General features: G+C 36.3%; 1 protein-coding gene across 8 annotated transcripts in view; it reads right to left on the bottom strand.

Moving 5' to 3' along the window:
* The window catches only part of HMGCLL1 (3-hydroxy-3-methylglutaryl-CoA lyase like 1), a 144,965-nt gene extending 129,289 nt beyond the window's left edge, over positions 1 to 15,676 (bottom strand). For 2 of the 8 annotated variants that reach the window (XM_074333113.2, XM_074333114.2), the window contains exon 1: positions 15,292 to 15,670. In XM_074333113.2, the coding sequence (XP_074189214.1) occupies positions 15,292 to 15,399 (108 nt within the window). In that variant the 5' untranslated portion in view covers positions 15,400 to 15,670. Of the gene's footprint in view, positions 1 to 15,291 lie in introns of all 8 variants that reach the window. The other 6 variants (XR_016020302.1, XM_088795644.1, XM_074333111.2 and 3 more) reach the window with 6 other exon arrangements.
* Positions 15,677 to 16,027: the final 351 nt, after the last annotated feature.

The following is a 16,027-nucleotide window of genomic DNA, read 5'->3' as shown; positions in this document are numbered from 1 at the left end:
AGTCTAAGGTGGAAAATAATATATAACAACTAATACTACTAATTCTAGTTTATAAAAATATCTTTGAGAAATTAAATACATATTTTTTTTGCCAATCAGAAAGTCAGTTAATTTGGAAAAAGGCAACTAAAGTTTATACTACAGATGTTTGCCATATACAAATTAGTTCTATAAACATTTAAAGAGGAACTAAGTATTTAGATCTTCTGGATAACAGAATGGTAAATAAAATATAGTTTCATCCTTTGTGAAGACCTCAATCTTGCACTGCAAATATTGTATACTTAATAAAGAGACATTTCAATCTAACCAACCATATCTGGTAGGGAACTCTGCATTAATGCAGAAAACAAAAATGGGTCCACAAACCACTATATGAGAACTAGGGTTGATGGGGGAAAATGAGAAGGACATAAGAGAAACATTTATGAGAAAAGTTTCACCACTTGTAAAAAATGAGCATCCACCTTCAAATCAAATAAAAATGGCAATTTTTAAGATTAGAGGACTTTAAAATATATATTTTTTCCTGTAAGAGGCAATAGATTAGATATATGACAAAGAGAGACAAAGATATACATATGTATATTTATAACTAAATAAATGATCTCACTATATTAATTCTGCCTATAAATCTCCAATCATCTTATTCTGACCAGGAATACATTCTATCTATCTAAGTCCCACTTGACCTCAAATCTACCACCAACAGAAAGACTTTTATCATCATCACTAACACCCCCTACACTGTAGTAGAACAATTTTACAACCTAGTATTTTTAACTGAACTGCAAGAAAGGATTGCAGGGGGGAAAAAGTGATGCAAATAAAAAGCAGAATGAAGAAATGAGCTTTCAGAGGAACACAGCAACAAAGAATGAAAATGTGGCCTGAATATTAGTTTCGGGACAGAAGCTCCAGTGGTTCTACCTCCCATAGTGCTTTGCCCTTCCTTCCCCCACCATGGTCTTCTCCACCTGGCAAGTATCAAGACAATGAGAGCACAGCTCTTCCTCTCTCTAGACCAGGGAAGGAAACAGGAGGTCCTGACAAAAAGGTGTTTGGAATTCACAGTTCTGGTTCCTTCACTACTGCCTAGAAACAACAGCTTTTGTTTGGATTTTACATTTTTCAGAGAGCTTTCCCATTACTATTATTCCTTGCCTTGGCTTTCATATAAGTAATCTGAAAAAAGTTTTAAAATATAAATGTCTATAAACTAGAATAGCGTTTTAAATTATCTTCATGTAAAATTCTCTTTATATAAAGTCTGATTTTAGAATAAATGTTTTGGGAACATGATGTGCCAATATTATTTTCTGTAAAACAACAACAACAACAACAACAAATAGCTCATCAAGATGGTTAGATCCAAGAGAAGAAATTCAAAAACACTTGAGTGTTCATTTAGGAATGAATTCTCATCACTCAGAAAGGAAGACTGTCCAAAAGAGAAGATGGCACACTCTGGTAATTTCAAGACAAATTCCTGCATGCTGAATGACTATAATTAGGCTTTACACTACTGAAAAATATGCCAATGTTCAGAAATGTTCTGGATGGTTCCATTAAAGTATCCCCATGTCACTGACCATCACAGATCACAAAATGAAATTTTCATAGGCTCAAGAAGATAACCTGGATGCCCGAGGCAGGTAGGTATATGAATAAAGAGTGCAAGTCCTGTTAAAGGCATTCATATGTACTTCATTTTTAAGTGCAGCCTCAGCCAAAGAAAATATTTCCAAAGGTTAAATTCAGCTCACCTGTATAGCAGCTAATTTGCTCTACTACTTAAACTCATAATAGCTAGATTAGCCGGAGGAAACTGGGATTCTACTTGTTGCTTTTAGTATTAGGGCTACAAGCAGGCTGGGCCATCACTTTCAAAGCAGAATTTATATTAAAATGATATTATCCAATATATGACTTTGCTTTATCTCTTTTAAATACTATCTGTTACATGAGAGTGACCCATAGAGTTATGGGTCTGCAGTCTAGCCCCTTGGTTGATCAGGGAAAATAAAGCAAAACAAAAATAAAAGCTAAACTTGGAAAGGAACAGATGAGGAGAGAAGAAAGGGTCAGGGAAAGTTACAGCACAGAGTGAATAAGCATAAAGAAAGCCAGAAGACTTGGAGGAGTTCAGAGCTAATGAAAAAAACAAGAACACAGGGTCGGGGGAGGGAAGGATGTGAAAGCCAGCTGGAGTAAGAGAAAGCAAGGAATATAGGAGCCAACAGAAATCCAAGGACAGAAAGTATTGGAGATTGAAGGGAACAGGAAATTTATTGGAAACCAAGTTGTTTTTCCTTTTGTATCCAATGCAATTCTATTCCAGGCAGAACTCTAGTCTCAACCTCAAAGAGGATAGAAGGGAAGTTGAAACTCATAGGAGCCTTTCATGGGCAGGAGCCAGGAGTTCTGGAAAGACAGTTTAGAGGAAACATGATATGACAGCAGGCCCTCTGACAGCAGATACAGGGATGGAAGGGTGGCAGCATCACCCAGCACTGCGTTTTCTAAAATTAGGTGAAGTAAATACAATGACAGATGGGCTTCAACTCAGAGCTACTGAATCAGAATGTCCAGTACATTTCATAAACACCTCAGGTGATTCCTATCCCTAGAAATTTTTAGGAAGCACGGGTAGAATGGTGATAATTGGGGGTTCTGGAACTAGAACGGCCTAAATTCAAGTCCTAGTTCTGTTATTCATTAGTTGTTGAACATGAACAAGTTATTTAACCTTTCTGCCTCTCAATTACTCCATCTATATAATGGACTGCTGTGAGGATTAAATGAGTTATTGCATACAAAGCAATTAAGGCAGTGCCTAGCACATATCGAACACTTGATAGTGGTAGCTATATAAAAGTTCTCTGAATAAAGGACACCTACAAAATAACATTTCAATTAATTAAAAAATAAAATCTGAGGAAGATATTAAAGGCTGCATTTCTTGTAAAATACCAGGAGCATACTTCCCAATGGCACAGAGATCAATGCACAACCCTCAGGGTTTCCACCCCTTGTCTCAGTATTTACGTGTCAGGCATTTCCCTTTGGAAATCAACATGGGAACAGCCTTAACAAAAACGGTTTTCTTTTTTTTTTTTTTTTTCAGGAACACATATAAGTTAATTCAAATTAAAGATCTAAATAAAGTCTGATCAAGTCAAGATCTAAAGTCCCCGTGCTTTTAGAATGTAATAAATCCAGGACTTGGCTGATGCTAAGCTCTACATCCATCGCAAGCTGTCAAGGATCATTCACCTGGTAACCCACCTTATTTCACAGTTCTGTTCTCTTTAGTCATTTCTCAATGTATTATTTAGTTTCCATTACTTCTTTAAAACTGTTAATCCTTACTTGAATAAAAATTCCTGTTCCTTTGAGAGCCATGTAATTTGGCCATACTGTCTGTCTTTTATCCCCACTTGAGGACTCGTATCTCCCTTATATACCAGGGACATTAGAACTTAGTGCACCAGTGTCCCTTTCACCCCAAATTTTGACACTATTCTACAGAGTAGTCAATGTCCTGGTGAACTTTCCATCCAATATTTGATTTCCACTGGAATTTTACTCTGTCCAAGACATTAATTCACATGGTCATACAAAAGGCTTTTTATTTCTTGTGACTGCTTACTTATTAAGCCTCTGACCACAAATACCTATATTTTCAACTTTCTAACTCTGTTGTGCCCGTGACTAAAATCTTTGGCTTCATCAGTACCACAAGTCTTTGGAACTCTACTTTCACTTCATCTGTCAATAAAGAGGGTCATGAGAATGACAATGTACCTGGTAATATGCTATTTGAGAAACTATGATGTAATAACAATAAAACAAATTTTTCTCAAGATGAATAAATTCATTCTGTGAAATACATGTTTTGCTCCAAACAATACTATTGATTTAAATATAAAATAAGAACATCAAAATGTATAAACAGCCTCAAATACAAAAAATATAGTGACGAGGCTGATAAATATGGCATAAAATAGGATAAACATGAACAGTCACATCACACGTAAAGTTAAATTCACCTAATTAAGGATTGGGACAATTAGATAAGTAGCTTATAACAGACACATTTAAAGAAAAACAACAGAGAAATCGATATGTATTGTCTTAAGCCAATTACTTTTTAAAGGACTGAAATTCAAGACAGCAGAGTAGGTAAATGCTATGCTTCCCTTCTCTGGTGACCATGTTAAAATTACTTCTAAAGTACAGGGCAACCATCACTGAGAATCACCTGAAGTCTAGCTGAAACGAAGTCCTATAACTAAGAATATACAGAAGAAGTCACACAAAAACTGCTGGAGGGGAGGAACACAGAACAGGCTAATCCCACACTTTCGTGTGGCAGTTAAAAACAGGGAGGGATATCTTGGCTGCAGAGTTGCCCCCCTGAGAAGTGAGGGGTCCCAGGCCTACACACCAGGCTCCTCAGTCCGGGGCTCCAGTGCTGGGAAGAGAGGTCCAGGTAATTTCTGACTGTGAAAACCAGTGGAGATTGTGGCTGAGTGAGAAGGAGGGTGGCTAGAGTCTCAGGTGCTTCTCTTATAGGGACTGTACACAGACTTACTGACCGACTCTGAGCTCCAGTGCTGGGGCAGCAGCTGGAAAAGCACCAGGTATATACTGGAAGGGCTCAGTTGTCTGGCTTCAGGGCAAGGACTGGGAGGCAGCTTTCTCCCAGACAGAAGTGCTGACAGGCACCATTTTTCCTTTATTGAGCACTTGCCCACACCCAGCATGCAGATGCACAAAGCCACCATATCTGAGTCTCCATTAACCTGGCTAACACCGTTCGGCCCACAAAGTGATTCCCTGAAACACAACCCCACCCAACATGTGGGTTAAACTGAGCAGCTTCCTGTGGCTCTTCCAAACAAATGGCCTGTCTTGGCTCATGCTGCGGACTTTCCTAAATTCTCTCAAAGGTTAGCAAGACACAAGCAAGCAGCATCTGACCTCAGAATGCCCCATACCACTTGCTACACAGTCCCGAGCCTATCCAATGGCAGCTGGCGATGGTTCCCAGTTCAGCCTCTCCCAGGCACCTCCAAGCGCAGCAAAAGTGGCAACCATCTGTAGATCACTTTGTAGCTCATAGCAAGTGACCCCAGGCAGTGGCTGACCTTGGCCTGCAACAGAACCACCCTAAGAAGCCTCAGAACCAATACACCTGGTAGCCAACTTCATAACACACCAGAGCATCACCCAACCATACCCACAACAAACATACCCAAAGGGAAGACTAGGCAGGCACCAGAGTCCTGCTAAAGCAAATCCTGCTCTATAGGGAGACTCCCTGCACAACATCTCCTCTACTGTCGTCACAGTCAGTCCTCACAATCAATCAGCCTAAGGGTCAATCCCTCCCACTGACTTACAAACAGCAACTAAGACTCAACTACAACAGGAGGGCACACATAATCTATACAAGGGACACACCTACAGCACCCGGCTCACGTGACCAGATAGACTGTACCAGTGGGACCAACAGGACACCTATTATATAAGGCCAGTCTACTATAATTGGGAGACATAAGAGCTCTGCCTATAATAATAAATAGAAACAAACACAGGGAGGCAGCCAAAATGGAGAGACAAAAAACGTCCAAAATGAAAGAAGAGAACAAAGTTCCAGAATAAGAACTACACAAAATCGAGACAAGCGATCTACCACATACAGAGTTCAAAACACTATTATAAGGAGGCTCAATGATCTCAGTGAGAACTTTGACAAAAAGACAGGAAAACATAAAAAAGAACTAGTTATAAATGAATACAATAACTATTGAAATAAAGACTACATTAGAGGGAATCAACAGCAGATTAGATGAAGCAGAGCACTGCATTAGCAATTTGGAAGATAAGGTATCAGAAAGCACCTAATCAGAACAGCGAAAAAGAAAAAAAAATAATAATAAAAGACAGTTAAAGGTGTCTCTGGGACAACATCAAGAATATCAACATTCATACCATAGGGGTACCAGAAGGGGAAGAGAGAGAGCAAGGAACTAAAAGCATACAAGCATTTGAACAAGTAATGATGGAAAAATTCACTCACCTGGCAAAGGAAATAGCTATACAATCCCAGGAAGCACAGAGAGTCCCAAACAAGATGAACCCAAAGATGCCCAGACCAAGACACATCATAATTAAAATGCCAAAGGTTAAAGACAAAGAAATAATCTTAAAAGCAGCAAGAAAAAAGCAGTTAGTTACCTACAAGGGAGTTCCTATAAGATTATCAGCTGATTTCTCAACAAAAACTTTGCGGCCAGAAGGAACTGGCACAAAATATTCAAAGTGATGAAAAGCAAGGACCTACAACCAGGATTACTCTATGCAGCAAAGCTATCATTTAGAATTGAAGGACAAATAAAGAACTTCCAAGACAAGAAAAAGTTAAGGGAGTTCATCACCAACAATCCTGTATTACAAGAAATGTTAAAGGGACTTCTTTAACAAAAAGGAAAGGAAAAAAAAGATAAAAAATATGAATAATAAAATGGTAATAACTACATATCTATTAATTACTTTAATAGTACTTTAACAGTAAATGGATTAAATGCTCCAATCTAAAGATAGGGGGCCTGAAAGGGCAAGAATACAAGACTCTTCCATATGCTGACCACAAGAGACTCACTTCAGATTTAAAGACACACAGACTGAAATTAAAGAAATGAAAAGTTATTTCATGAAAATGGAAACAAAGAAACAAACGAAAATCTGGGGTAGCAATACTTATACCAGACAAAATAGATTTTAAAACAAAGGCTATAACAAGAGACAAACAAGGACCCAGTAATCCCATTTCTGGGTATTTATCCAAAGAAACCAAAATACTATTCCAAGGTGAATGTCTTCATCCATATGTTCACTAGAGCATTATTTACAATAGCCAGGATATGGAGGCAACCTGGCTGTCCATCAATGGTTGAATAAAGAAGAGGTGGTACATATATACAATGGCATATTACTCAGCCATAAAAAAGAATAAAATTTTGCCATCTGCAACAACATGGATGGACCTAGAAGTTACTGTGCTGAGTTGACTAAGTTAGACAGAGAAAGACAAATATCACATTATTTAATTTATATGTGGAATGTAGGAAACAGGATAAATAGACAAACAAAATAAAAACAAGCTGATAGTTGTAGATAAAGAGAACATTTTGATGATTGCCAGATTGTGGGGCATGATTGGGAAGATGTGTAAAGGGGACGGGATTAAGAAGTACAAATAGGTAGTTACAAAAATAGTCATGGGGATGTAGATTATAGCATAGGGAATAAAGTCAGAGTATTGCAATACCAAGTATGGTGTCAGATGGGTACTGGATTTATTGGGGTGATCACTTCATTAGTTATCTAAATGTCTAATCACTGTTTTGTACACCTGAAACTAATATAATATTGTATGTCAAGTATAATTGAAAATTTTAAAAATATTTAAAATATATACAAACTACTAAAATAAAAAATACAAGATTGAAATTGCATGAGCTAAATAGTCAAATAAATTAAAATACTAATTCAGAACTCAGTAAAATAGAAAGATTACAATAAAAAAATAGAAATCAGGTGTTACTACATCACGTATGCACATGCAGGCACAAGCATATGCATATAGACAAAAGGATCAGCAAAACCTACAAAATTATTTGTGAATAAATTGAAAAAATATGTGGACTTCTAAAAAAGTTCATTTAATGAGTAGATGAGTGAGACTGATTAGGAATAAATGAACCAGGAATGAAATGAGGCAAAGCCAAAGATAAGATTAAAAACGAAAAAGTTAAGAATATGCCTACCAATTTCATGCCTATGAAATGGAAAGATTTGAGATAAACTTGTATTAATAGAGATAAAATATTATAAAGGAATTACAGTCATCCATTGATTCATTCAACAAATTTTATTGAACTATGTTACACATAAAGGAGTAAATATTACATTGTTTCTCTCAAGCCAGATACTGAAGTTGGGCATAATATTACTTTTCATATTATTTTAAAACTATCTTCTCTATCTTTCATCATTTTTATTTATAGTGAAAACCATTGGAATAGTCTGTATTTCCATGAAATGTTACTTTTTTATAAAGCAGCCAATCTTTTTAATTTTTTTTGAACTTTAAATTATCACTCTGTACAAATGTCCAGCTATAAGATGAGTTAGAGGAATGTAATGTATAGCATAATGATTATAGTTAATAATACTATATCATATACTTGAAAGTTGCTAAGAGAGTGGACCTTATATGTTTTTCCCACATAAAAAACATGGTAATTATGTGATGTGGCAACTGTTAGCTAACACTACGGTGGTAATCATTTTGAAAGATATAAGTGTATAAAATCTGTACACTTTAAACTTATATAATGTTATATGTCAATTATATCTCAACAAAGCTGTAAAAATAAAAAAATACATATATACATACATCCTCTAAGCAGTTTTCATACTGCCAGGACTGTAACCACTTAACATTTTTTTGTAATATGGTAAATAAATATATTTTGATAATTCAAATTATGTTGCATGATTAGTTATTTTTTAAAAATTTCCCTGTTATATTGTTAATCTTTCAACTAGCTTGTCTGGAACAAATTTTCTCACTGAGAAAACCACCAGAAAAACTGGGGGAATATTAATGAAAAAACAGTTGTTTGATAGCCTAGAGTTGCCACGGGAGTGAGCACTGCAGTGGCCAATATATCATGCAGAAGAAAACATAAAGTGGTGACACCAATGTTCAGTATGCCTTTCCTCCAGAGGCGCTGGCCAATTCTATATTAGCAGCTGGGAAGACCATCAGAGCTTCCAGGAGCCTTCCAGGAGAGACTAAGGAGGAAATATTTTGAGTTTAGCTTCCAACCAGGAAGGGACACTCTGGTAAATACCTTAGGCCTTTTAGTTAAAACCCCTGATGTGCTACAAAATAAAAGAAAGCATGAAGAGAAAATGGCAAGCCCTCAGATATGAAGTAGGCCTAGTCTCACATCAACGAAGCACCTGATTGTCTGAAGGTAAGCTGACTTTACATTTACTGTCTGTTAGACTCATTTATGTACCTCACACCTGTTAGAATGGCTATTATCAAAAAGACAAGAAATAAGTGTCGGTGAGGGTGTGGAGAAAAGAGAACATTTGCGCACTGAGGGAATATAAATTAGTGCCACCACTATGGAAAACAGTATGGAGGACCCTCAAAAAAACTGAAAATAGAACTAACATTAGGTCCAGCAATTCTATTTCTAGGTATTTATCTGAAGGAAATGAAATAACTATTGTAAATAGCTATCTGTACCTGTATGGTTCATTGTAGCATTATTTACAAGCTAAAACATGAAAGCAACATAAGTGTCCATCAGCAGATGAATGACTAAAGAAAGTGTGGTGTGTGTGTGTGTGTGTGTGTGTGTGTGTATGCACAATATGGAATATCACTCAGCCATAAAAAGAAGGAATTCCTGTCATGTGTGACAAAATGAATGGACCTTGAGGGCATTATGCTAATGAAATAAGTCAAACAGAGAAAGATAAATATTGTTATGATCATACATAAAATCAAAACAAAACTCAAGGATACAAAGAACATATGGTAATTGCTAGACATAGGGGTTGAGGAATAGGTAAAATGGGAGGAAAAAAAAAAGGTAATCCTTTTTGGAGAAGGATAGAATCATTCAGAGCCTCTAAATATGCCTATTTTTTTTTTCATATTAGGTGTCAACATAAACTCAAAAATGAATAGGCATTCCAGGCAGGAATATATATGAAACGGACTCATAAGAGTTCTAAATATTGGAGTTATCAGACATGGAACTTAAAATAACTCTGATGAATATTTAAGTACTTATGATAAGAGGGAGAATTGTGGCAGAGAACTAAAAAATGGTTTTAAAAATCACACAGAAATCTGCTATCTCAAAAATATAACTAAAACTAAGAACTCAATAAATTAGATTAACAGCAAATTAGAGAACTCTGAAAAATGAATTAGTGAAATGGAATACAGGTGAGAAGAAAATATTCAGCCTGAACATGGAGAAAAAAGAATGGATGAAAAATACGAAAATGAGGGTAAGAAATAAATGCAAAAAAAAGGTAAGTTCTGAGATTTTTCAAACTATAGGCCCATATGGAGGGGGTTAAAAAAACACACAAACAAAAACAAAAAAAACAGAAGCAATACTGGAAGAGAAATGGTTAAAAAATTCCCAAAACATATGAAAGCCAACAATCATCAAGTCATAGATCCAAGTACTATAAACCATTAGCAGATACAAAATAAATAAATAAATCTAGGCACATCATACTTATACTGTTGAATCAAAGACAATGAAAACAGAACAAAAGATATCAAAAAAACAAAAATAAGACTAATAGCTGATTTCACTGTCTCTTTCATTGTGTGTATTGAGAAATCTGCATTTTTTTTACCGCTGTCATGTATTTTAATTCTTTATATGAAATATATATTAATAGTCAATATTCATGTACATTTATGCACATTATATGTGTATATGTATACATATGTGTGTATCAAAATAAATGTAATTTCAAAGAAAAACAGAATTCATCAGATTTTCACTCAAAAAAATATTAAACGCAAATACTTCTATTTAAAGGAAAATAATTTCAACAAAAAAAAAGAAAAAAAGAAAATAATTTCAGATGGAGAAATAGAAATAAAGGAATGACGAGCAAAGGAAAGAAAAAAATACATGCATAAACATAAATGTATATATTGACTGTATATATATTACAAGTATACCATATATAAAATTAATGTATACACCAATATGAAAAGCAGAAGACAGTAAATGAATTATCTGCATTATTAACAGTTACAATAGTGCTAATTTATATAACACTTAAATAAGTCAGGGTTGTATGTTGACACAGATAGCAACTAAGAGTGCAGTTAAAAACAATATATAACAAGCTAATGAAGGGGGGAATTAATAATAAAAATACATAATTTCAAAAGAAGCCATAAAATTCTAACAAAAAAGGGGTAAAAAGGAACCAAGACCACCTTCCTCCCCAGTCATCCGAAGGTATTTAGTAAATGTACTAACAGCTATATAGTTGCAAACTTAAAAGTACTCATATATACTCACATTATCCTGATTATTTTTAAGCAGAAATATAATACTCTTAGATTAATTCCAGAGACTCTTTAACACCAAATACTTCAGTTTGAATCACAATTTTGGTTGACAGTAAATATAACTTATAACATAGGATATAATGTATAAACACTATTTATTTAATCTCACATAATCTACAATTTGGCTTTTATAAAGCTAATGCATTTAAAACACTGTGTTAGAATTTAGATCCTTGGGAGGTTTATTATTGCAATGGAGTTTTCATATAAGAAGAAATTTAGCTACTGCATAAGCAGCACTTGGAAATCAAAGGGGGATTGCTCTACCAGGAAAGTTAAATATAACCAAAACTTTAAAATACACTAATTAAGCCAGCTTCAGCATACCCATTTTAACAGGGACAAATGTAGAAAATAAAATAGACACTCAGAAATAGCTTGAACCAAAGAACGATTCGTCTATTATAGGATCTTTTGCAAAACCAGTGTCAGCAAAAAACTAGGGACTCAAAGTATTTAATTAGTGGAGCTGTGGTAGTATAAGCTTTTCATGTACATTGAGACATTTTTTTATTTGGTAATAAAGTGTTAAACCTCAAATGTGTGCATTGGTATTTACACATATACACACCCAATAGTTGATGTTATCTTAAAAATTTATCATGGATACATTATTATCTCTAACGTGTAAAGTGAAAATTTAAGATCCAAATAGGCTATTGCCTACACAAAATCACAGAATAAATTGGTAGCAGAAAAAGGTCTAGGTTTCCAATCTTCTGTTATCTAACACAGGATCCTTTCAAAAATACAATATATCTGCCCCAACTGCAACCCAAATATTTCAATCACAGGGGTTCTGTTCAGGATTCTCTCTGCCAGATTTGATGTTAAACAATTGGCTAAAGACTGTGCTGTCTTTTCACAGCCTCCAGAATCCATTTTTAACCATTCTCCCATCAAAGCATGACTAGGTTCCCTGAGATGAAAAGGTAAGACACAAACAGTAATAACATCCATCTTCCATCACGAAGACCAAACTCTATTCACATTGGGTATTCATTTTCATCATTTTAGCATCCATTTGACATATATTTATCATTGTACCAAAACACACTAATCATTGCTTTGAATCCTGAAAAGTGCTAAGAAGAATTTCATGGCCCCCATAAGCATGAGATGCTTATGGCCTAGAAAGTTAAACATTCATTCATTCGTTCATTCAACAAGTATTTATTGGTTACCATAAACTAACTAGACATTTGGTTAGATGCTCAGAATCCTATGGTGGATTTTTTTCCCTTGCATGATACTTAGAATCTGGTGGGGAATTAAATATCAAATCATCACAAAAATATATAATTTATATTATATATAATGATCAGTGCACTGTGCAATATACAATAACAAGGCAAGCTGCTTGCCTTGAGAGTCAGAAATATTTCATGAGAACGAACATTGGACTTGAGATCTGAAGGGTGAATAGAAGTTAATTAGCTGAAAAGAAGCTTCCTAGCAGAGGGGAAAGCAAGCAAGGACTGTGTTTCCAGAGGAAACATTACTAGAGAACTTAAAGAAAGCCACTGTGGTAAGAATAAGAGACAATAGCTTAAGAGGATGTTGCAGTGAGATGCAATGAAAAGATCATCTGAAGCTTCAGAAATCACATTAAAAGTGTCGGTGTTCATTCCTAAAAGTCATGGGAATTCATAGAAGGTTTGTGAAATGGGATGAGCATGATTCTATTTGAGAGAGAGAACGTCTCCCAACTACCTACAGACAGCAGGTTGAAGAAGGATTGCAATAATCTAGAAGGCCATGAGAGTTAATACCATTTTAAAATTGATAGTAGCAGTAAAGTTGGAAGAATAGATGGATTTGAGAGAAATTCAAGAGGTGAAATTCAGGACTTAGTCGTACTTTGGATGTGGGGAAATGAAAATGAGCTCTTGGCTTGTGGTTTGCAGGACTGAATGAACTGTGATAGTTCGCTGTATGGGAAATACTGGAAAAGGTCTGGGGTTCTAAGGGGGAGAACATAAATCCCATTTTGGAAATGTTGAGTTTGAATTGCTTTTGAGATATCCAAGTGAAAATGTCAAGTGAGTAGCTAAGCATCTGGACTAGAGCTTAAGAGAGAGATGGGAATATAAATCTGGAAGACACTGATATGCAAATAATAACTTCAACTCTGTGTGTGGATAAGAAGTCATGAGGTACCTGAATATTTAGACAGATACAGGCTACTGAGGCAGTTTGGTTCCAGACTGAGGAACCAGAAAGGTAGGGCTTAAAGCACTAAGGGTGTTATTAAGCAGAAGCAAAAAAAAGGAGATAAATGTCAAAGAGTCAAGTGTCAGGTGTCAATGCTGCTGTGAGTTTAAATAGGACAAAACGTAAAAAAAATTAAATTCAAGAAAATTGGGTACAAAACAGAATTATGTATAAAATGGCACATAAATGGGCATTAACTCCGGAGGGATAAAATGTTGATCAAAAGAAGTGATATTTAAGCTCTGTTTGAGGATGAAAAGGAGGAGTTTCCTAGGCAAACAGTTGGAGGATAGAAAAGGCAATTTTAGAGAAGGTATAGCTATTTCTCAAAAAGGAACAAACGATCTTGACTAGGCTGATGGATATCAAAAATCCTATTCCTCACATTCCTTGATCAGTCATCCTAGTCATTTTCAATTGCCCTGCTTCCACATCCTAACTGGGAAAAGTAGACATCTTCACATAGCAGCCTAGCTTTGATCATTGTCCCCCAAACCCCCAAAATCAGAACATGGCAGGGAAGAAAAAATATATAATATTTATAAAGCAACGAAAGTTATATAAAGTCTCAGACTTAGGGAATACAAGTTAAGGATTCCTGAGTATATAACAGACTGAAAATGAAACAGAAGAGTCGTATTAGAAAAATCAAATTAGAATGTAGAAAAATTAAATAACAAGACCTGTGAACATATGAGAAGATAAAGAATGAATTTCCCTCTCTTTCATCGTCACCAAGAGGCTTTGAGTCAGATGACCACAACCATCTTTCAAGGAAATGAGGTGCAAAGTATCATTTTAAAAATCCACAAATGATAAATTTCAATTCGTAGATTAAAATTTCACATATTCATACACTGAACTGAGAATACATAAAATTTAAAACTATAGGAAAATGGATAACTAACATTAGAATAGTTGATTTAAAGCCAAATAATAAAGTTGTGCTTACCCACTAAAATATTAGAAGTTATTATTTTTTCACACTATAAATCAGAAATAAACTTTCTTTTGTATCTAGCCAATTTCAAAACAAAAACAAAAGCAAAAAAACCTGACAGGGTCCCTCCCATTTGCCATGTTTTACTGTTCACATAACTATCACTTATTACTCTGTGACATTTTAAATTTAAAGGGAAATATATATATATATATATATATGTATATACACATATATATATATATATATATATATATATATATATATATATATATATATATATGTAAATTTCCCCCTCCCTTACCTGCCTTTTCTGGTTGAGAATGTATTAAATCACAAGTATGTGGATACTATTATGTTGCTGTTGTGTACAGGGGGACTTTCAAGAATCACATGGGATTAAATTTTGGCCTGAATTCCCTGTTATCTACAATTTTTTTTCAACCAAATGTGTTGAAGCTTAAATACATTAAGTATAATTAATGATACGATGAGTCATCTCATCCCACCACGTTTTCTAACCTTCTATGTTGGCTTCGTTCCTAATCTTCTGCCTCACATTCTGGCAAATCTGTAGTCTTTGTTACACAGTACAAGGAGGAAACTGAAAATAAGGGCACTGTCTTTGAAGGAGTGCCTACAGCTATAACTGATATTATACCATGCATCCCTTCGAAAGGAAAATCAGAGAAGGAGCAATTTCCTTTCGGGGACCTGCAAATGGCCACAGGTAGGGATTTTGCTGGGTCTGCTATGTAGGGCGGGTCTACATGTTTACAGCACAGAGACGATAGGAAACCTTTTAAAGGGTGAGGCCTACCACGACAGACTGCTGCAGGCAGGGCCCTGGTGTGCAGAGGTAACTAACAGGGGGAGAGGCCCGATGGTAGTGTGCAAGAGGGTGGGGACACCCTGGGCCGCGAGGTGGTACCTGCGCGGGGTCGAGAGCCCCTGCCACTGAATCCGCGATCCAAAGATGCTCCCGGAGTAGCTGCTGGTAGCTGAGGCAATGCTTCACAGCGGATGGCATATTCCCCATCGCGGGGCCCGGGCTGTAGTTGGCGATTGGAGGGAGCCCAGAAGAGAGGGATGCGGGGAGGGCACCGCGTAGCGAAACTGCGCCAGCCGTGAGCGCGCCGCACCCGCGCACGGGCAGCCAGCACAGCCCCGCTCTGCGCACTGCGACGGCGCCGAGGAGGCGGAGAGCAGGACGTGGCCGCGCAGGGTACCCGGTGCGGGAGGCACCTGTGGCGGGTGCTGGCAACACTGGAACCCGGAAAAGAGAGAAAGGAACCAAGCCAAGGGACACTCAGGTGTGGAGCATTTTCCACGCTCTGCCGAACACACAAAGCTGACTTCATCTGCACACGACCCACTAACCGACTTCTCACCCGATTCAGATCAGATACAGAAGGAAAGGGGTCTAAATAAAAGGAAGGGGGCATGTGTTTTGTATTGGTGAATTTGCTCATTTCCACCTGCAGCCTTACGTGCTCAGTGTAGATTTGTCCAGCGTTGAACACACTTGAGTTTATACTTGATGACAATAAGCTCGATTTTAAAATACTTTGAGACAGTTTGCAATGGTAAAACATATGCATACAACAGTCTAATAAAGAAAACACGGAAGGTACAGAATTAGGGGAGATGTCACAGATAACTTGATA

The sequence above is a fragment of the Rhinolophus sinicus genome, chromosome 2, assembly GCF_057876585.1.
Source record: "Rhinolophus sinicus isolate RSI-liver-muscle chromosome 2, RSI-T2T, whole genome shotgun sequence".
Lineage (NCBI taxonomy): Eukaryota > Metazoa > Chordata > Mammalia > Chiroptera > Rhinolophidae > Rhinolophus > Rhinolophus sinicus.
This window is presented reverse-complemented; position numbering and strand designations above follow the sequence as displayed.